Source organism: Schistocerca gregaria, chromosome 9, assembly GCF_023897955.1.
Source record: "Schistocerca gregaria isolate iqSchGreg1 chromosome 9, iqSchGreg1.2, whole genome shotgun sequence".
NCBI classification, from domain to species: Eukaryota; Metazoa; Arthropoda; class Insecta; order Orthoptera; family Acrididae; genus Schistocerca; species Schistocerca gregaria.
In genome coordinates, this window is record NC_064928.1 from 180753175 (window position 1) to 180777054 (window position 23880).

The 23880-nt window shown below is 41.7% G+C and overlaps 1 protein-coding gene across 2 annotated transcripts in view; it reads right to left on the reverse strand.

Moving 5' to 3' along the window:
• The window catches only part of LOC126292218 (DNA repair protein XRCC1-like), a 73678-nt gene that overhangs the window by 42760 nt on the left and 7038 nt on the right, over window positions 1-23880 (reverse strand). For both annotated transcript variants that reach the window (XM_049986083.1, XM_049986084.1), the window contains exons 4-7: window positions 23392-23641; window positions 18909-19053; window positions 6379-6554; window positions 3262-3490 (exon numbers count right to left, since the gene is read on the reverse strand). In XM_049986083.1, the coding sequence (XP_049842040.1) occupies window positions 3262-3490; window positions 6379-6554; window positions 18909-19053; window positions 23392-23641 (800 nt within the window). The remainder of the gene's footprint in view (window positions 1-3261; window positions 3491-6378; window positions 6555-18908; window positions 19054-23391; window positions 23642-23880) is intronic.

The following is a 23880-nucleotide window of genomic DNA, read 5'->3' on the forward strand; positions in this document are numbered from 1 at the left end:
TCTCCATTGTTCACCCCACCCCACACTGCACCGCCACCTCACCCCAGCACACTAACAGTGGGACAGGAAAGAGCTGGAAGTTGACTGAGCACAATGTAGGGAGACAGAGGTGTGTGTGTGTGTGTGTGTGTGTGTGTGTGTGTGTGTGTGTTTGTTTCTCCTACAGCTTCGGAAAGGAATTCCATTCCAAAAGCTAGTAAAGTAAAGCTCTGCTCCTTTTGCGTGTGTATCTGTCAACAACGCAGTGCTTTTGCTTTTATTTCTAATAATTCATTATTCTGAACCAGATCTTTCTGTACATTATTAGAATTCACTATAAGATGGACAAAGACCACCCGAGAAAAAGAGGATCAACTTACACACCCAAACATTACACAGCACACTCAAATTAATGTGTAACCCCCCACCACTCACTCACTCACTCTCTCTGTTGCTGAATGTACATGAACATTTACCATCAAAAAGCAGCTAAATTTATGATCATCATCATGTGCTTTAATCTAAACCATTCACATATCACCAAGACTTTATTTAGATATACTGTATCCCTAGAACCCAAAGGTTTATCAACAGAAACAGTTTCAGACACTGCCAGTCCATATAGCTTGATACCAGTTACAGAAACAACATAAGAAATTCCAGTATCGTAAATCTGTTCGTAAACAGTAAGACACCACCAGTGAACATAACAAGCTTAACGTGAGTCAATACAGAAGGTACATGGAGTTCCATAATTTTTTCCCCAGCTTCCTTGCCCATTGGCAGCTACAACATGAGAAGGATTATTTTTTATACAACTCTGTATTAGGCCAAATGTCTCAAATTTTGCTATTACAGCCATTAATTACGCCACACGTAAATTAGAAGAATGAATACATTCCTAAAATCATACTGGAATGTGTACACAATGAATCCATGGGCTACCACTCTGGGATTCAGAACGTCTTTCTTGTAGTGACACATTTGTACTACTCATTAAAGCGAACATCTTAAACCCCGATCCATCAGATTTTGTGAATGTGATTGATTAATGGTGTGCTTCCGGGTGTCCTGTCGAATTGTTGTTTCCACTTATGCACATTTCGACAATTGATGTAGCTGTCTTCTTCAGGTGCTCCAAGTTTTGCCATTACGTGTACTTGCTGTGCGGGCTGTGACCGGACTGTCAGCTGTTGTCAGTCCCATGCCAATGTTTCTCGCAGAGTTAAATTCCTGAAAGCCACTACTCACTTTGATGATTTTTCGTTTTCAGAGCTCACATTCATATTTCATTAAATGAAAATTTTCTCAGTCTTTTCAAAATCTGATGGATGTCATGGCCCGCAAGGTTTTAATAAACTGAGCGGCGGACCCAAACATTATTTAAACTGAAACCACCATCCCTGTTTATTAGGTTTTCTGACATCTTTATTTCTACAGACTTCTTAATTACAGTGACCCAGAAAATTGGCATTTGCATCACAATACTGGTCTCATTGTATTGCATTTTATGATTATAATCGAGGCAATGCTCAGCAACAGCAGATTTGTCTGGTTATTTTAATTGGCTGTGTCACTGGCATTCCTCACATCTTTCCTCACCTGTTCTGATAGTCTGCCTCCAGTAAGACGCGCCATATTCACACAGAATGCGGTAAATACCCTGCTTTCGGAGACTCACATCTTCTGTAAAATTACAAAGTATACTTTTCATTTTATACGAAGGGAGTGAATAAACTGGATTTGATGTTTTTGTGGTGCCAAATACCTTTCCTTGAAGTGTTAGTTAAGGGAAGAACAAACGGCTCTCTTGGGTTACAATTTATGCAGGAAACCTGTTCACACTGACCTCTATCGCCATGCCTCGAGCTGTCACCATCCTTCACAAAGAAATTCAGTTCTAAAGGCTCCAGTCTGTATAGCTAAAACACTTTCAAACAAGGCAGCCTAGCTGAAGAATTAGAAAACCTACAAATAGTGTTTCAAAGGAATGGATACTCACATCATCAAACTGAACGGGTGATGCAGTCAAAATCGAGAATATTTGAAAAAGAAGTTGACACCAATGGAAAGCCGCAACCGTTATTGTGGTGCGAATGCCACGTTTCTGGGACGGCAGAATTAAGGAGTCTATCAAAATAAGGATGTCCTAACAAATAGGTACAGATGTTCCAATTTAAGTAACACTTGGTGCTCGGTTACCAATTTATTAAAATCTTGCTGGCCATCACACCTGTTACAGTGGGAAAATGCTGAGGGAATTTGTGCTTCACAGAATATCAGTGTGAGCATGAAGAGAGCATCAAACAGGCTAGGGAACATTGGGAATCGAAATCGGCTGTAATGTGCTGCATTCCTGACTTTGTACCGGATTTCCTCATTAAAAATACACTTTTTCCTGAATGAGAAGTACATTTTTTCTGTGTTAAGTAGCAATATACTTTCCCTCAGAGCTGTAAAACCTATCAATATTTTAAATGGTGGAACTTTTATACACCAACATAGAATTTCCTGGAACTTTAAGAAACGAAACGAAGCAAAAAAACAATATTTTTGGAAAGAGCTGCATGTTTTTGCATTACAAAAGTATAAACACGAATTCCATCAAATACAGCAACAAGAATTCCACCAGATACAGCACAGTAGCTTCCAAAGCACTGAAATCGAGATTGCAAATGCTTTTGTCAGCCAGTCACAGATCATGTCACATGATATTGCCAGCCAATAACAGCAGATGTTCAGAGCATTGGACATGTGATGTAGTCAGCCAACAGCAAAGTCACTGTTAAGTAGTGCAAAAACACCCGAACAGGAAAAATTAATGGTTCAAATTAATATACATACAGCACAGCTACATAAAAAGCTAAGCTTTGACATATAATATTGGTCATCAAAAAACTTTTGCTGGCTTCCCCCCACCCCAAGTGTATGATTAGGCAAGGACCTACAAACACAGCTTACATTGCAGCAGCTGAATGTTTCTGAGAAACATGGGTTACCTCAAATCCTGGATTTTAACTGGATTTCCCAAATATCTCAGGGTGTATGCTCCCTGTATATATAGTGGCAGATGACTTACAATAGTTCACAGTCAGGTCGAAGACCGGGCAGTGACTACATGCGATGGCAAAACTTGCAGCATCTGAAGGAGACAACTGTGACGGTCGTTGAAATATTGTACGTAAATGGAAACAACAATTTGGCAGAACAACCCGAAGCACACCATTAGCCTTAAACTTTAACAAAAGTGGGAATTCGATGGGTCGTCGTCTCTGGTCTTACACGAGATGTGTGCAGCCGGGGCCCCAGTCGGGGCGGTACTTGGCTCCCATCTGCAGTGCGACCTCCCGCAAGTTCGCCCTCAGCGGGTTCTGGTAGCCACTGATGACCAGCGTGACCCCGCTCAGCAGCCGGTGGAAGGGGACCGAGGCGCGCGCCTTCCTCCCGATGTCACTGGGACCTGCCTGCTCTGCTGCCGCGGCTCGCCTGCTGCCGGCTGCGGTTGGTGCCTCTGGAATTCGGCAGACACTGAGAAACTGATCACTTGTGGAAGAACAGTGATACATTATGTGATTATTGACTACAAACTACAAAACTACTGGTTCCAACATAGATTGAGAACCCACTGAGAAGAATGGAACTTATGTTGCAGATCTCTAATGTATGAGTAGGGATCTGAAAGCAAAGCACATCAATTCTTTTTCTCCCCTGATACTGCAACTGGAATGTTGAAACTTCAATGACAATATAGTTTGAAGTTTGCACTACAGAGGGTATTTTGTTTTCATGTATAGCTCTAGTGACAGAAGCATCAACTATGAAACAGACTCGGTGCACCTGTTACTGTTGTCAACTTTTAACGAATGGCAAAGTGTAGTTCGATAGATGTGGGCCAAAAGGCATAAGTCACGGGAAATTCACAGGGACATGCTGGGCATGTATGAGGACGATTGTACGGATTGTAGCAATGTCTCCAGTTTGTGTGCATTCTTCCGAGAGGGCCTTGTGAACCAGCTGATTTGATACACTCTGGGTGCCAGTAACAGCTGCAAGTCTGCAGAATGTAAGAGCCATTGAGGCAGCAATTTTGAATGACTGGTGTGTGCAAATGTGAACCTTATTGCAGGAGTTCAACATTTCCTATGGTTTGGTGTATGGTATTGTTCATGAAATGCTGAAATTTCGTAAAGTTAGTGCTCGCTGGGTGCCTAAGACAGACAACCACAAGGGCCAGCGAATGATGACAAACTTGGATCACTTAACACGTTAAACCTGCAGAAGGGCACAATTTTTTTGAAAGGAATCGTCACTGGTAGGAGTCCTGGGCGTACCATGATGTGCCCGAAACAAACAGGCCTCTATGGAGTGGAAACACGCTGGTTCTCCAATACAAAAAACTTCAAAATGACCGCTAGAAAAGTGCTTGTGACAGCACTCTGGGATATGCATGATGTGCTGTTGGTGGACTTTGCTGAATACAAAGCTGCAGCCTACATTAAAACTGTAAGTTGCTTTGTGCCCTCCATGACAAATGCCCCTGTTTGTGAGAAAATTGCCAAATTTGAGTGGGAGGTGCTCCAGCATCCAACATACAGTCCGGACCTTGCACCCTCGGACTTTCTTCTGTTTGGTCTCGTGAAGAAATTCCTAGGTGGCCAACACTCTGCGACAGATGAGAAAATGAAACCAACAGTTCGCAGATAACTATACTCCAACCAAATGGATTTCTACAAACAGGGCATATTGAAACTGGTACCACGATGAAATAAATGTGTTGAGTGTGTTGGTGACTATGTAGACAAGTAGGTAAAAGTTGCTAGTACATTTGTAATTCTTTTGTTTAGGTACCTATTAAACTTTTTGGCAATAAAATTATTGTGCGTATGTTTCTGATCTCCCCTCGTAATAACGGTTATGCTGTCTACACCTGTCTCCTGTGAGAACAAAAGTATTAGCGATCCACTGGAGTTGTGCAAAATACTTAATAACCACTTGACGTCAGTAGTCGACAAGTCAAATCAAAATTTCCAGATGCAAATAAATATGCAGAACTCTCAAAAGCTGGCATTCTGAGACAACTAAATCGTGTGCAACTACAGGAAACGAACGAAGATGGAATAAGCCAATCACACACCATTTATGAATAAACACTGTCACTGGTGTGATGAGATTTTAAGTAGGATTATGAAGATCATTGCATAAAATGTTAGTTCTGTGCTTTTCAGTTTTAGTCAATTTCTTGACACACTGAATTATTTATTACTGCGAATTACTCACTACTGAAACCACATTATAGAAAGGTGAAAGAGATGTAAACAGTTAATAGCCGATTTCTTTGCTACCACAGTTTGCAAAGGGTTCTGAGAAAGCAGAAATGTTCTTGTAAAATGGAAGGTTTTATAAAACTCCTTTTACTGTGGTTTCAATGTTTATAAAAATGTCTTCTTCAGAAGGAAATACAGACAACTGGATTACAAGTTGCAGCAGAGGTATGTTAAAATATACTGAAAGAAGTGAGTATAATACAAAATTTCACCTTCATAATAATTAAAACATGTACAACATGGTTGTGCACTAGCTATATAATGATGACAGAATACTAAACAACACAATTATGTTATGATTGTCTGAATTATTATGGACGTGAAATTTTATATCTGACAGTCGCCTTCGGTTATATTTTAATGTACCTCTGCCATAACACGTAATCCAGTTGTCAATATTTCCTTCTGAAGATGATGTTTTTATAAATGTTGAAACCACGGTAAAGGAGTTTTAATAAACCTTCCATTTTGTAACTGACTGGGTGTTTCTTATATTTACAAGAAGATTTCATCCAACAGTTGCTGCTCTAGCCAAGTATAAAATTATAAAATGTATAGATTAGCTGTACTACTTCTCAGTGTACGTAATTTGCTGTCAGGCACACAATGTAAGGAAATACAAATTAACATTCCAGGGGCACATTCAATGGATGAGTGCCGAGTCAAGAAAAATCAGACAATATTTTGAAAAAAATTAAAAGGTAATCCCAACTTTCTTAGGAAAATGCACGATTACCAAGAAGTTAACGGCACAAATAAGCAAGAAATTGAAGAGAGAACAAAATACAGAAGCAAAATAGTTATAGATAAAAAATAAAGGAAGAACACTGACAGCAGAAGAGGAGAAGGGGGAAAAATGAAGAAATGGAACATTGCTAAAGGCACAGAGCTACCTCATTGGCTTAAATGTAGTCCTTAGCTGGCCAGCCTGAAACGAAAGAGAAAGAAGAATGATGATGGCAATAAAAGAAAGAAACAAAGGCTAAGTACTTTAGCAACATTTGTCATTAATAGCGCTAATGTTTCAGTGGCAGCTGTCAGCAGAAAATTGCACGGAGTAATCGATGAGGCGCACCTTCGCGGTCCTTCGCTTTACTGACGCCTGCAGCAATTTCTGCTCCGTCACTCATTTTCACTCTCTTCGGGGTGGGACCGTGGCGAGCGCCAACCTGCTTCACCTCCCCGGCCTCGTCAGAAGTGCCACTGCCCACTGCGCCATTTCTGTGGGCCTCCTTAGCAGCTTTCTGTACCCTAAAAGTGTGAAACATTAAATGTTAATAATATCAACAACACTGACAACATTAACACGTGGATGACACCAGCTGAGCATGATCAAAGACGAACAATTCTCAAAACTCCGAGGCTATGGAATGCTACAGCCAGAGCGAGGGTTCACCTGTGTAAGTGGGTGGCAGTGGAAACTAGTACTTTTTGTGTTCATACCATTGCTCACTTGTTCCAAAAAATGTGTTCTTGCAGTCGACTACCAGTATCTCCTAAATGCAAAAATGTGCACTACTTGTGCCTGAAGTTCAGTTTATTGCCATATACCGTCAAACTTGGCTACAACATTCAAAGGGCCTTGAAATTTATGCTGTTCTAAACCAGTGTCATCATAACCAAGATTCATATTTTCAATCTGTTGTGGTGCAAATGGAAAACATAAAATTTATTTAACCTTGTTTTATTTTATATAAAGAACTCACTCTTATGGTTACATGAATACAGTCCATACAGTATCATATCAAATACTCACCAAACAGCCTTACTTAGGAGTGAAGTAACCTGTCATTTAACTCTGGTGTCTATTTGCCCAAAACACACTGTCTATCTAAATTATGTTCTATGTTCGTTATTTCATTTGCAATTTCATTCATTCCTCACCTAACTTCACAACATGTTCACAGTTCTAATGGCTTCTAAAGCATCACTCACCATAGGGATAGGCACTTTATTTCTTTCTTCTTCCTCTCTTCTTCATCTACCTCACTCATTTTATAGTCACCGTGTCCCCAATTATTCACTTCATTTGAATTTCGTCTTTAGTTTGCATTTTGTTTGTTACAAGGTCATCACTTATTCTTGCATACATTTCATAGTCATAATGATTGAGAATACCACAGCTGATTTCTGGCAGCAAAGCAGATAGTGGCAGATCAGTGTCATCTTACATGTCTTCAGTTATGGCAGCATTTATTCCTTCAGATGTGGTCCCCGCATCACGGAAACAGTTCTTGATGGTTTGGGCTCTGACCCATCTCTAAGCTGTGGCAATGCACCATCAGCCTAATACAAGAATCCTACTTTTTCTCAATGCACTCTATCATATTAGTTTGCATTTTGTTTGTTACAAGGTCATCACTTATTCTTGCATACATTTCATAGTCATAATGATTGAGAATACCACAGCTGATTTCTGGCAGCAAAGCAGATAGTGGCAGATCAGTGTCATCTTACATGTCTTCAGTTATGGCAGCATTTATTCCTTCAGATGTGGTCCCCGCATCACGGAAACAGTTCTTGATGGTTTGGGCTCTGACCCATCTCTAAGCTGTGGCAATGCACCATCAGCCTAATACAAGAATCCTACTTTTTCTCAATGCACTCTATCATTTTCAGTAATACGAACTTACGATAACATCATTTCAGGCTCCTAATTGCTTCTTGGTCCATGGGCTGCAATAAGATTGTAGTATTTGCAGGAAGAAAAACAACCTTAATATTCTCCAGAGCAGAGTGTTCAGGGCGTGCTGGACAGTTGCCAACAGGAACCAGTATCTTCCTTTTCTGACTTCCAACCTCCTGATCCCAACACTTTATTCAGCTCCAAAGAGCTTGGAGGTCATTAAGGACTTTTTTTTAAGCAGCACTGTAGTGCACTGGCACATTTTTTACATGATTAAAACAGCTACAATTTTCTGACTTATCTATCGTGGGCACTTTTTTCTTCTCAGTTCCATCTGAGTTATCACAAATCAGAACTGTTATTCGTTCCTTCGATAACTTGCCAATAACACCCCCCCCCCACCCCCGAATTTAAGAGTTTTGTCTGGTGTCAGTGTAAAGAAAATGCCAGTCCTGTCTGCATTGAAGATGGCACAGTCTGCATATCATTCACAAATTGTAGGCTACACAGTGGTGAGCCATTGTTGAATTCTTTCAATATTCATACTGTTGGCTTCACTGCTCACTTTGCCAAAAGTAGTGCTGTGACATTGCTTGACTCTGTCAATCCAGCCACTGCTGCACACAAATTCGTCATCTTTTAATTTTCTGGCAAATCCCCGTTTTCACCATACGTACAAGTCCACTAATAGGTAGACTGATGCTTCTCTGTTGCTTTAGCAATGTACGCAGTACCTCATCCATGTTGCTGCATTCAGCTTTTCATAACTGTGTAATTTGAGATACATTTTGCAGTAACAATTTTATCCTTGTTCTTCCAAATCATTTGAACTGTAGAATTTATGAGGCCAAATTGACAACACACATCAGCCTTTTTAGCTCTGTTCTCAGTTTCATGAATCGCATTCACCTTTTCTTCCACGGCTAAAAATTTTATTTTACTTGCCACGCTGTTCTAAAATGTGTGCGCTTTGATCGAATTGTTATGGAAACTGACACCACGTGTACTGGAGACGAGTTCTGTGACTGTCACCCCTATCGTAGTATGAATGCACTAGGGTAACAATGAGGTGAGGAGTCTATACTACACCTATTGTCGAAAGAAAGGCAGAGAGAAGAATATGCAAGGTTTCCATATTACAACAACAGATTTCCTTCTACAATAAACTGGTTCTTGAAAAGTCTGAAAATGACATCATATAGAGCATAATTGCATATAAATTTGTCATTTTAAGCAAGAATGAGAAGTATGTTCCTTGCGAGCAATGGCACTTACAAAGGATTCACATTATAGCTGAATTGCCACTGTAACTGATGTCCTCATCAGAAAAATCTATTGTTATTAAATTTTTCATATCTTCATTTCTTAGTAAATTGTTTTACATTTTACAACTAGTGAAGTTAGACTTTACAACCAGCTCCTTAGTAGCGTGTCAGTTCATCATCAGAACACAGTGCAGCAGTGATTCTGTGCGGCATGGATTCAGCAAGTCGTCCGTAGGTATTTGTTGATAAATGTCACCATATGTTTATGCATAGGGCACGCACTTTCTGTAAATTACAAGCCGGTGGTTTGAAGACACAAAGCTGGTGCCAAACAGTGCCCTAGATGTGATCCATTGGGTTAAGATCAGGAGAGTTTGGTGGCCCAAACATCAATGTCAGTTCCCTATTGTGCTTCTCAAACCACTATAGCACGATTCTGGTCTTGTGACATGGTCAGTTCTTCTAGCTGAAGATGCCACCACCACTGGAGGAGATATCAAGTAGGTGGGGATGCAGGTGGTATGCAATAATGTTCTCACATTCTACAGCTGCCGCAGTGGCTCTGATTACTACTGCAGATCTCACGGAAGCCACCCCCCCCCCCCTCATCCCCCCTCCACTGATTGCAAAATAATGCCCCATCAGCCTGTATCTGTGGAACAGTGTGTATTTTGAGCAGCTATTTGCCTGGAAGACTGCATATCCAGACACAGCAATAATCCATAGTACAATCTCAACAATCCCGTGCCCACTGCAATCTTAACTGTTGTTGGGCCAAATTCGTGACGCGTGGGACTGGTTTGACAACGTGCACCAAACGGTGTCCTCCAAGACATGCGTGTCTACACCGGCATTGTAATCTGTTATCAGATCTGCCTTATGTCACCACCTAACCTACTTTATGGAGTGGGCAAGCCTCTGACCTCCACTTCCTGTGATGTGTGGTGGATGTCCAACACCTTGCCCAGATGTGGTTTCACTGTCCTTCGAGCACTTACCACAGCAGCACGTGGTCAGCTGACCAGTTTCACAGTTTCCGAGATTCTAATTCCCAGGTGCAAGGTCATAACATTGTGCCCTTTGTCAAACAGACACATTTAAAGTACAGCAGACTAACTAAGCCCTTCTTCAGATTTAGAAACACACACACACACACACACACACACACACACACACACACACACACACACACACAGATGTGGCCCACTGCCAGGCACTAACGCCGAACAATGTCCGTGCCCACACTGTGCGGCGATCTCAGATGAGGTTGAAAGTGGGAGTATGGGAGAGGTGTGAGGTGGGGAGATTGCTACTCTATAATTCATATCTATCATGGTCACGTTTCTCTCTAAAACCAGTTGTGTCGATACAAGCACTGTGATCGAACCACTGTTTATGCTGCACAGCTTACAGTAGGCATTTTGTTTCTCTCTAAAACCAGCTGTGTTCATATAACCATAGCGATGTGACAAAGTTCATGCTGCACAGCTTAGCGTGGCCAACTTACTCCTATGGAACATGCACCCGAGGACTAAAAATTGGACCATGTGCCTGCCAGTACATGCCCTACCAAAATTACCACACTTGCTATTAAAAATCTTCACACTCAGTTGGTTCCAATATGCATGAAAATGATTTGAAAGGAAATATTGACTTCATAGAACTGACAAGTTTACTGCCTCTAGTACAATGCACAGTACACGTTCCTAACATTTCTATGCACAAGTACTGAAGTTCATTCTTATTTCAGATTGTTATTACTTTTCTGAGGTGACCATTGCTTCTACCAGTCTTTGCTAATGACTCACTTCTAATATTGACGAGTTCTCAATTCCATCCACAAACACTGCAACGTTTAAAGGATTTATCAAACTTCTCACAGCACGCGGCCACGTATTTCCAACCAAGTCTGACATTCGTCCACGACTCCCCACCACTCATTGCTTTGCCTGCCACCAGTACCGGTTGGTGCCAAACCAATATTCACGATCACTGAAGGTTCTCCTAATGGCAGTGTGCTGCGCTAGCCCGCTATGTGTAAGGTACAGGTATCTATACTCAAGGAGTAACTATATCTGTAACCTTATAAGAGGGATAGCAGAGTCAATGGTGGAGGGAGTGGGATGGGCAAACAGCAAAGAAATGTGAGCAGTGGCTCAGAAGGAGTGGGAGGCTCAAGTATGAATGCGGAATGGGCAGAGGTGGGTGGGGCAGGGACACGAAAGTTGTGGACAGGGTGATTTCGGCAACGGAGGACAGTCCCCACAGTGCATCTAGAAAAACTGGAGTCACCAGGAAGAATACAGACAGCACAGGCAGCAAAGTAGTCGTTCAACTCGAGCAGAACGTGTCGGGTGGCACTCTCAGAATGTGTCAGGTGGCACTCTCAGCAACCAGGTGGTCCGGCTGTCTCTCAGACGCAGTTTGCAGGTGTCCTTTCTCGTGAACAGTCAGTTTCTCAATGGTCACACCCACATAAAGGCACAGTGGTTTCAGCTGAGTCGATAGACCACATGGCTGCTTTCATGGGTGGCTTCGACTTTGACTGGACAGGATCGGAGTAGGTGATGGTGGAAGAAGATACAGGCAAGATCTCACATCTATAGGAGATTTCACGATTCATGTTACACATTTCTAGAGGTTGTAGACAAAACTTAGTATGTAAAATTTTTATAGGAACCCAACTATGGAAAAGCCATCGAACAATGCCACAGACCGTCAAAGTTATAAGTGCTGGAGCCTCTAAAAGTATATATCTACAGGATTATTCTGTGATGATGTCACTAACTTTCAAGGATGATGGAGAAGGATATAAATTTATATATTTGAGGTAAGGGTCCCCGCACTGGAGTCGAAAGTTATAACAGAAAACCATTCTGACACCTCTGACGGTGGAATATGTGTACCGGTACAGCTGTTGCTAAGATTGTAGGGTAGGCAACTTTCAGAGGTGGTAGTGTGGACCAAGAAAAAAATATCTGGTAAACATCGGCTCTAAAATGCATACCTTAAGAGCTATGAGCACTTTTTCAATAGAGGAAATGTGCTTCACACTTGCAAAGATGAGCAAGTGCTGATAGCTCCTTCAGGTATTCATTTTTACAGCTCATATTTAATACACATTTTTTCTTGTCTTGCTTCATGCTACCACCTCTCGAACTTGCATACCCTACATTCTTAGCAACAGAAGTACCTGTAAATATATGCCACTGTCAGAGGAATTCAATGATTTTCGCTTGTAACTCTCAACTTGTTCATTTCCAAACCAGGGACCCTGACTTGAAACTGATACACTTATCCGTCTCTGACATCCTTGAAAGTTTGCAACATCATCACAGAATCACCCTCTGCACAAACGCGCGCGCCTGTGTGTGTGTGTGTGTGTGTGTGTGTGTGTGTGTGTGTGTGTGTGCGCGTGTGTGTGCGCGCGCGCGCCCATTTTTTAGACATCAGCACCTACAACTTTCATGCTCTGTAGCAATGTTGAATGGCATTTCCGAACAAGGGTTCCTGTGTCGAACTTGATCTACTAAGTCCCCTCTACAGCCTCTAAATGTGAAAATATGTATTGTGAAACACACTGTAGGTCATATTATACGGGTGTGAAGTAAGGTGTCAGGAGCAAGAGAGGAGCAGAGATGGGCAGTAGCTTCAGTGGGTATAGGAATACAACTGCGGGAGGGGTGGAGGTGCGGATAGCGGGAAGGATAATTCACTTTTCTGGGTACGGTGAAAGGTAGTCGAAATACTGGCGCAGAATGTGATTCGGTTGCTCACACTCACAAATCTGGTCCAATACTCAGTAAGCTTGTATTTCTTCCACTAAATGGCAGAGCAGAATAGTGTCACATGCTTTCCTGAAGTCAAGGAACACAGCATCAACCTGAACACCGTTGTCTACAGAGCTACAACTCACATGGACGAAGAGAGGGAGCAGTTTTGCAAGTTCTGCCAAACCTATATCAATTTTTGTGAAGGAGATTTTTGTTCGCCAAAAACGTCAAAATGTTTAAGCATAAAATGTTTCATAATTCTACAACAGGTTAATGTCAATGATATAAACTTATAATTACATGCATCTGTTTTACGACCCAATCTTGAAAATTGGAAATACCTGCACATTTTCCCAGTTCCAAGTACCCTCCGCTGCCTCAATGATCTACGATAAACTGCTGGTGATAGGGGAGTAAGTTCTTTCACATGATCTCTGTAGAATCTTATGTGTATTTCATCTGGACCTAATGCCTTTCCACTATTAAGTGATTGTAAGCTGTTTTTCTCTGCTATGATTGGGTATCTCAATATCTGCCATTCCAACATTCCTACTATGACTAAAATGAGGGACAATGTTACGATCTTCTGCACTGAAACATTTTTGGAAGCCTGAACTCAGCATTTCGGCCTTTTCTGTTATTTCCCGTTTTTGTGTCAGTATAGGCACTGAGTGAATGAATAGAGAATTTTGAACTACTTTTTGTTTTATGAAAGACCAAAACTTTAATTTTTGGACAAGACATTCTGAATAATAACCAGTCTTGGTAGCACGACTCCCAATTTATACCTCTCAAGTTGAATTTACGCCCTATTACAACAGAATGATCAAGAAAATTATTAATGATATTCTATAAGTTTCCTCTGAAGTGCTACTGACCTAGGTGGTCTATAAAAGAATCTGATTACCATTTTTGACTGCCCTTTGATACTTAACTTCACCCAGATTAATTCACATTCGCAATCTGTGATTATAGATTATAGAGTTTTTTATTGCAATAAATACGCTGCACCATTGGCGACTGAACTATCCTTACAATAAATATTCCAATATGAACTTAGGATGTGGTTGCTTTTCACTTCCAGTTTCAATCAACTTTTTGACCTTAATACTCTCTGGGTGTCATAATGTTCAATAAACAGTACTAATTCTGGGAAGCTCCTGCAGCCTACTAATTTCATACGAATCTTTTCTACGTACATTCTCTGAGGGGGTGCATTCTCTGAGAACATTGTGGCTTATGTAATTTCAATTTTGGCAAACAATTTGTCTCTGATCCCAAGGGCGGGGGTTGGGGGTGAGGTTCTCTAACCTAAAACATCACCACTTGCACGCCCCACGTACAACATTAACCTAGTAGCCATTTCCTGTGTGTAGTACACACCTGACCTATTAAGGGGAACCCAACAGTTCTCCATCTGACAGCAGAACTCAAGAAATTCACATCCGACACTGTTACAGAGCCATCCGAACCTCTGGCTTAGACCTTCACTCTGCTCCAAAGCAGAGGTTCGTGATTGACCCTGGGTATAATGCTACAAATAGCTTAACGTGCAGCCTGCCTGCGATGCTAGTTGCCTTCAACAAATCAGTCATCTGCTGGAAAGAGCAGAGGACAGCCTCAGAACCCAAGTGACAGGCACCACTGGTGCTATCAAGTGCCAATATTTGCAGCCAGTCAAACCCAGTGCCCTCGAAAGACACTGGCAGAGCTTCCTCCACATCACAGACGAAATGCCCCGTCCCCCCCTCATGGCAAACACACTGAGTGCACACTGGAATTCTTTCCTGTCCTGCACGCTATTTTCATGACAGGCTCCACAAACCACTTAATGTCAGAACTCCCAATGACTGGCATACCCACCCTCTGAACTTGTACAGACTGTGCATGAAAATTGGCCACTGGCCCAACAGAAGAGGCATCAGGTGATAGCTCAAAAATATTATCAGCTCCGGGTAGCACCTCGTATCTGTCGCTAAGGCTCAAGAAGCCAGCCCTACGGGACATTCCCTTTTGCCCTTTACTCAGTGACATGCGAACCCACCACCCACTCTTAAGTGAAGAGGGATCACTCAAATGATGGATATCTGAAGACACAGTGAAAACCAGGTCACCAGGGGATTCCAATGGCACCAAACATGTTATAAGTATCATCACTGTAGCCCCGTGTTGCCACAGCTTTGAAGAACAGCCCAAAACTTGTCAATAGGTATCAATGTAGCTTCCAGATGGTTACAGACAGCAGCCAATTCTCCTCCTGTCTGCTAACAAGCACAGACCCTAACCATATTGCACTGTGTGTTTGTGTGTGTTAAAAATAGACAGAAACATTCCACATGGGAAAAATATCCTTTTTTCCCCTAAGGTAAGTCCTTCTGCTACCGAGATTGGAATGACTCCTTACCCTCTCCCTTAAAACCCACATCCTTTCATCTTTCCTTCTCCTTCGCTCTTTCCCGACAAAGCAACCGCCGGTTGCGAAAGATCGAAATTTTGTGTGTGTGTTTGTGTGTTTTTTTATTGTGCCTATCCACCGGTGGTTTCCCGCTTGGTAAGTCTTGGAAAATATATATATATGAGAGAGAGAGAAAGAGAAAGAAACTTCCACATGGGGAAAATATATTAAAAACAAAGATTCCAAGACTTACCAAGCGGGAAAGCGCCGGTAGACAAGCACAATAAAATAACACACAAACACACACACAAAATTTCTAGCTTTTGCAACCAACGGTTGCTTCTTCAGGAAAGAGGGAAGGAGAGGGAAAGACGAAAGGATGTGGGTTTTAAGGGAGAGGGTAAGGAGTCATTCCAATCCCGGGAGCGGAAAGACTTACCTTAGGGGGAAAAAAGGATAGGTATATACTCGCGCACACATATCCACTCATACATATACAGACACAAGCAGACATATTTTAAGGCAAAGAGTTTGGGCAGAGATGTCAGTCGAGGCGGAAGTGCAGAGGCAAAGATGATGTTGAATGACAGGTGAGGTATGAGTGGCGGCAACTTGAAATTAGCGGAGATTGAGGCCTGGTGGATAACGAGAAGAGAGGATATATTGAAGGGCAAGTCCCAATCTCCGGAGTTCGGGTAGGTTGGTGTTGGTGGGAAGTATCCAGATAACCCGCACGGTGTAACACTGTGCCAAGATGTGCTGGCCGTGAACCGAGGCATGTTTAGCCACAGGGTGATCCTCTTTACCAACAAACACTGTCTGCCTGTGTCCATTCATGCGAATGGACAGTTTGTTGCTGGTCATTCCCACATAAAAAGCGTCACAGTGTAGGCAGGTCAGTTGGTAAATCACGTGGGTGCTTTCACACATGGCTCTGCCTCTGATCGTGTACACCTTCCGGGTTACAGGACTGGAGTAGGTGGTGGTGGGAGGGTGCATAGGACAGGTTTTACACCGGGGGCGGTTGCAAGGGTAGGAGCCAGAGGGTAGGGAAGGTGGTTTGGGGATTTCATAGGGATGAACCAAGAGGTTACAAAGGTTAGGTGGACGGCAGAAAGACACACTTGGTGGAGTGGGGAGGATTTCATGAAGGATGGATCTCATTTCGGGGCAGGATTTTAGGAAGTCGTATCCCTGCTGGAGAGCCACATTCAGAGTCTGATCCAGTCCCGGGAAGTATCCTGTCACAAGTGGGGCACTTTTAGGGTTCTTCTGTGAGAGGTTCTGGGTTTGAGGGGATGAGGAAGTGGCTCTGGTTATTTGCTTCTGTACCAGGTCGGGAGGGTAGTTGCGGGATGCGAAAGCTGTTTTCAGGTTGTTGGTGTAATGGTTCTGGGATTCCGGACTGGAGCAGATTCGTTTGCCACGAAGGCCTAGGCTGTAGGGAAGGGACCGTTTGATATGGAATGGGTGGCAGCTGTCATAATGGACGTACTGTTGCTTGTTGGTGGGTTTGATGTGGACGGATGTGTGAAGCTGGCCATTGGACAGATGGAGGTCAACTTCTAGGAAAGTGGCATGGGATTTGGAGTAGGACCACGTGAATCTGATGGAACCAAAGGAGTTGAGGTTGGAGAGGAAATTCTGGAGTTGTTCTTCACTGTGAGTCCAGATCATGAAGATGTCATCAATAAATCTGTACCAAACTTTGGGTTGGCAGGCTTGGGTAACAAAGAAGGCTTCCTCTAAGCGACCCATAAATAGGTTGGCATACGAGGGGGCCATCCTGGTACCCATGGCTGTTCCCTTTAATTGTTGGTATGTCTGTCCTTCAAAAGTGAAGAAGTTGTGGGTCAGGATGAAGCTGGCTAAGGTGATGAGGAAAGAGGTTTTAGGTAGGGTGGCAGGTGATCGGTGTGTAAGGAAGTGCTCCATTGCAGCAAGGCCCTGTATGTGTGGGATATTTGTGTATAGGGAAGTGGCATCAATGGTTACAAGGATGGTTTCCGGGGGTAACAGACTGGGTAAGGATTCCAGGCGTTCGAGAAAGTGGTTGGTGTCTTTGATGAAGGATGGGAGACTGCATGTAATGGCCTGAAGGTGTTGATCTACGTAGGCAGAGATAGGTTCTGTGGGGGCTTGGTAACCAGCTACAATGGGGCTCCTGGTTTCCCACCTCCGGAAAGGCAACTCGCTCACCCTCCACAACCTTTCCAACAAACCTCAACCTCCTCTCATTGCACACAGACCCAGTCTCTCCCATCTACTCAATCTCCCACATCCAGCTCCACCCCCCCCCCCCCCCCCCCAGCACTGCCTCTCATGAGGATATGCACTAAGGTTTGTGCAGGACTTTTGCTAGGTGTTTTGGTACCCTAGGTGAGAACTGAAATTGAAAACCAATCTTTTTTTACTACCATTGGGCTCCCTGATATTTCACCTCCTCCAACACGACCAACATCCAAAGGCACAACAACATTGCAAATCTCCTATTATACTTTTAATCATTAAATTAAAATGACCAGATGTCCTCATTTTATGGGGACAAACTTCAATTTTCATGCTGTCTCCTCAATTCCTTTAAAGCAAATGTCCTCAATTTCTTATTAGTTGTCATCAACTTTTGAAATTTCCCAAAATAATTGAAACAAGAAGAAATAGGCTGAACATTTTAAACTAGAGCTCAACTAAATATACCAGTGCAACCAAATGTGGCATTAGTTACTTATTTCATTTACCTGTAAGATAATGAACTAATAAATTCATTGAATTTAGAAATAATGCTATCCTGATGGGGGTCATGCCAAAGTATCAAACAAGGTTATCTGAATAATCATGGTATTACTTCATTTCTGTTTTAACTGAAATATTTTTCGAATGAGGATAAATCTCATCTTTTTCAGCATCCACTTTTGTCAAAGCAAGTAAAGACTTATTAAGCAACTGTTCCGTATGGTTTTCAGAACAATTCAGTATTTTAATTTTTCCTCTTTTTCATTTTTTCTCCTCATTTGCTCATTGTTTTCACTGCTTGATTTGAAATTAATTTTTTCTACCCTTTGCCATCCCTAAAATTTTGCCGCCCTAGGTGGTCACATGGTCTTGTCTAGTGGTACAAACGGCCCTGGGTTTAAACAACAGAAAAAATTTAATGTAAGTTGGCAAACACTAGTTTGATCAGTAAAATACACAGATACAATCCACTTCTCCATGTAAAGTGTGAGAAAACACAGAAACTACACTATACTATTCCAAATCAGCCAAATGCTAGAGCTGCTGCCTGCTGCTGCACTGACTGTCCGGGCCCTGTATTTGACGGTCTCTCAATTCATACTGTGCCATGTATATATGTATGCTTTTCTATACAGTTATTCACTAGTCAATGGCTTCATAAGCAGAAACTGGCAGTGAAAATAAATGAACAACAATCTTAAGTGAAGACAAAATGCCGCATTCCATGAACAAATAAACAGTAATAGCTACAGTAAGTGACAATATCATCACACAGCTTGTACAAAACACAGAGTAGAGGCTTTGACTTTTCACCTGGGCGAAACCTCAACTGGCTTATTTTCCTTCTTCTTTGCAGAACTTTCTCCATCAGTTTTGACAACGGGGCTGTGCTTCCTTCCAGGCCGGTCCATTGAAGCTAAAGCAGTGGGTTTTGAAGCATCCATAATTGCTGCAGCTCCTGTGAACAGCAATGTCACTTAACTTGTGTTGCCACAGGCTACCTGACGCTACTCCCCCAAGAACTTACACTGTATGATCACACTTTGTTTAAATTAATTTGACCATGAAATAATTAAATTTACTGCTACTATTGCAGAAAAGGGGAGTTAATAACGTCACTTTTATTGTATTTTTTTAGCATAATGTACACAAAAAATTGTCAACACTACTGCAGAACACGAGGTGTCCTCTTTATTACTACACTTATCTACATATTAGGATCACATGCCTTATCACGTTATCAAAGTGTGAGAGCGAAGAAGTCAGGAGCTGAAGTAACAGGACTTCGATCTGTCAGTAGATCGACATTCCTCACGCTACATAAGTGTAATGCAAGGGTCCTTATCGAAATTGTTTTTTACCTTCTTACTGTGCCCATGTTAATCATCGCTAACACTCAGTTTAAGAATCATGAAAGAACGTTTATGTGGAAGAGGCATGGGGGACACTGTAAGGTTTCAGACTGATTATATAATGGCAAGACACATTTTGGAATCAAATTTTAAAGACATTTCCAGGGACAGATGTGGACTCTAGCCACAATTTATTGGTTATGAACTGTAGATTAAAACTGAAGAAATTGCAAAGAGGTAGAAAATTAAGGAGATGGGACCTAGATAAGTTGAAAGAACTAAGGGGAAACAAATACAGTTGAAGAAGAATGGGTAGCTTTAAGAGATGAAATAGTGAAGACAGCAGAGGATCAAATAAGTAAAAAGACATGGCCCAATACAAATCCTTGAGTAACACAGGACACACTGAATTTGACTGATGAAAGGAGAAAATATAAAAATGCAGCAAATGAAGTAGGTGAAAGGGAATACAAAGTCTAAAAAAATGAGATAGACAGGAAGCGCAACATGGCAAAGCAGGAATGGCTAGAGGACAAATTTAAGAATTTAGAAGCACAGACAGGAAGTGCAACATGGCAAAGCAGGAATGGCTAGAGGACAAATTTAAGAATTTAGAAGCATATTTTGATAGGGGGGAAGACAGATACCACCTACAGCAAATTAAAGAGACTTATGGAGAAAAAAGAAGCAGCTGTATGAACATCAAGAGCTCAGATGGAAAACCAGTATTAAGCAAAGAAGAGAAAGCTGAAAGGTGGAAGTAGTATAGAGAAGGGAGACTAACATGAAAGAAATAATATGGAAATTGAAGAAGACGTATATGAAGATGAGATATGGTACTGCAAGAATAATTTGACAGAGCACTGAAAGATCGAAGTTAAAACAAGACCCTTGGAATATATGACATTCTGTCAGAGCTACTGACAGCATTGCCAGAAGCAGCTGTGACAAAACCATTCCATCTGCTGAGTAACATGTAGGAAACAGGCAAAATACCGCCAGATTTTATGAACAATATACTGATCCCAATTCCAAAGAAAGCTGTTACTGACAGAAGTGAATACCATCGAACTCTCTCTTTAATAAGTCATGGTCGCAAAATACCAACATGAATTCTTTACAGAAGAATGGAAAAACTAGTAGGAGCCAACTGCAGGGAAGATCAATTGGATTTCGGAGAAATGTAGGAACATGACCCTAGAATTTATCCCTGAAGATAGGTTAAGGAAAGGCAAGCCTAGAATTACAGCATTTGTAGACTTTGAGAAAACTTTTACAATACTGAGTGGAATAGTCTCTTTGAAATTCTGACGTCAAATACAGGGACCAAAAGGGTATTTACAATTTGTACAGAAACCAGACAATAGTAATAAGAGTTGAGGAGCATGAAAGGGAAGTAGCATTTGAGAAGGGAGAGAGACAGGGTTGCAGTCCATCCCAGATGTTATTCAATCTGTACATTGGGCAAACAGTAAAAGAAACTAAAGAAAAATTTGGATAGAAATTTAAAGTTCAAGGAGAAGAAATTAAAACTTTGATGTTTGCCAATGACATTGGTGTTCTATAAGACAGAGCAAAGGACTTGAAAGAGCAGTTGAACAGAACGGGCAGTGTTTTGAAAGGAGAATATAAGAGGAACATCAACAAAAACAAGACAAGGGAGATGTAACGTACTCGAAGTAAACCAGGTGTTGCTCACGTAAGTAGATTAGGAAACAAGACACTTAAAATAGTATAAAGGTTTTGCTATTTGAGCAGTAAAATAACTGATGATGGCCAAAGTAGGGAGGATATAAAATGCAGACTAGCAATGGCAAGAAATGCGTTTCTGAAGATGAGAAATTTGTTAACACTGAATATAGACTTAAGTGTTACGATGTCTTTTCTGAAGGTATTTGTCTGGTGTGAAGCCATGTATGGAAATGAAACATGACCAATAAACAGTTTAGATAAAAAGATAATAGCAACTTTTGAAATGTGGCGATACAGAAGAATGCTTAAGATTAGATGGGTAGATCCCATAACTAATGAGGAAGTACTGAACAGAACTGGGGAGATAATAAATGTGTGGAACAACTTGACTAAATGAAGGCATTGGTTGATATGACACATACTGATATATGAAGGGATCATCAATTTAGTATTGGAGGGACACACGCACACACACACACACACACACACACACACACACACACACACACACACACACACACACTGTCTCTGGGCACCAAAGCTGGACTGTGAGCAACTGCACACGATGGGAGAAGCAGAGTCTGGCCACGGTGACAAGAGACAGTGGTCATATGTGTGAGCTGCGTTTATGTGAATGTGTGGGTCTGTTATCTATTTCGGAAGAAGGCTTTCTGGACAAAAGCTTGTGTGCTTAGCAGTCTTTCTTACTAGTGACAAACTTGAAAATTTTTATACGCTCTGAAGACTATGCACTATCCCCACTAAATTAATATTTCAACCTAAATGAAGCTGAAAAAAGCAACACTGAGTAAATGTATGCTGATTTCCTCTTCTGATAGCCAGATGGTTATCCAGAAAGATTTTATCTTTCACGTTGTTGTGGTCTTCAGTCCTGAGATTGGTTTCATGCAGCTCTCCACGCTACTCTATCCTGTGCAAGTTTCTTCATCTCCCAGTACCTACTGCAGCCTACATCCTTCTGAATCTGGTTAGTGTATTCATCTCTTGGTCTCCCTCTGCGATTTTTACCCTCCACGCTGCCCTCCGATACTAAATTGGTGATCCCTCGATGTCTCAGAACATGTCCTACCAACCGGTCCCTTCTTCTGGTCAAGTTGTGCCACAAACGTCTCTTCTCCCCAATCCTATTCAATACCTCCTCATTAGTTATGTGATCTACCCATCTAATATTCAGCATTCTTCTGTAGCACCACATTTCGAAAGCTTCTATTCTCTTCTTGTCCAAACTATTTATCGTCCATGTTTCACTTCCATACATGGCTACACTCCATACAAATACTTTCAGAAACTACTTCCTGACATTTAAATCTATACTCGATGTTAACAATTTTTTCTTCTTCTGAACTGCTTTCCTTGCCATTGCCATTCTACATTTTATATCCTCTCTACTTCGACCATCATCAGTTATTTTGCTCCCCAAATAGCAGAACTCCTTTACTACTTTGTGTCTCATTTCCTAACCTAATTCCCTCAGTCTCACCGAACTCAAATCCACTACATTCCATTATCCTCGTTTTGCTTTTGTTGATGTTCATCTCATACCCTCCTTTCACGACACAGTTCATTTCATTAAACTGCTCTTCCAAGGTTTGCCGATGACATTGTAATTCTGTCAGAGACAGCAAATGTCTCTGACAGAATTACAATGTCATCACCGAACCTCAAAGTTTTTATTTCTTCTCCATGGATTTTAATACCTACTCCAAACTTTTCTTTTGTTTCCTTTACTGCTTGCTCAATATACAGATTGAAAAACATTGGGGATAGGCTACAACCCTGTCTCACTCCCTTCCCAACCACTGCTCCCCTTTCATGTCCCTCGACTCTTATAACTGCCATCTGGTTTCTGTACAAATTGTAAACAGCCTTTCGCTCCCTGTATTTTACTCCTGCCACCTTCAGAATTTGAAAGAGATTATTCCAATCAACATTGTAAAAAGCTTTCTCTAAGTCTACAAATGCTAGAAACGTGTGTTTGCCTTATCTTTCATGCATAGGCAACAAACATCGTACTTTCAACAAACACATTTTGTCAATCAAAGATCTCTCTGTAGTTACTCAGGTACATTCTTCCTCTGTATTAGTCTCTGATACCTTTTTCTTGACAATGGGGAAGGAAAACGAGAGTGTAAGTGATAAGGAGTGTATATAATTCAGTGGTAATAGACAGTAATTTCTAAGAGAAATAGGAAGGAGTGAGACACACCAACTGTGTCACACTGGTTCCTCACCTGTCGGAGGTGGCTTGTGGGGCCCACCCAGTAGGCCTCCACCGACAGTCGCCCCGTGCTTCACAGCAAACAGGCTTCCCACCCTTATGTCATCATCAGTAGGGTCTTCCTCGCGAATGACGAACCTGCCTAGTTTTGTCTGATGCTGTTCGACCACTGCGTCCGTGCTCTTTTCTTCTTGTGACGTGTGGAGCTTCAAGAAGGTCAAACCGTACTGCACGTGTCGATTGAATGGTTGGCGGCATACGACCTGTGGCAGAGTTGTGAATTAACTTTCGGATACAGTAGATTCTCAGAAATGTACCACGAAGGGCATTCTTCACTCTAGTTGCGACAGCATCCATTCGTAATTGGAGATGTGGCAGGCCACTGAATCAATGGAAGCTGCTGAGCAACTGGAAAAAAAAATCTCGATGTCATTCCTGTTTTTAAAAACAGGTATCAGACTGATGCACATAATGTTAGGTTTATAATGATATAAAAAACCTA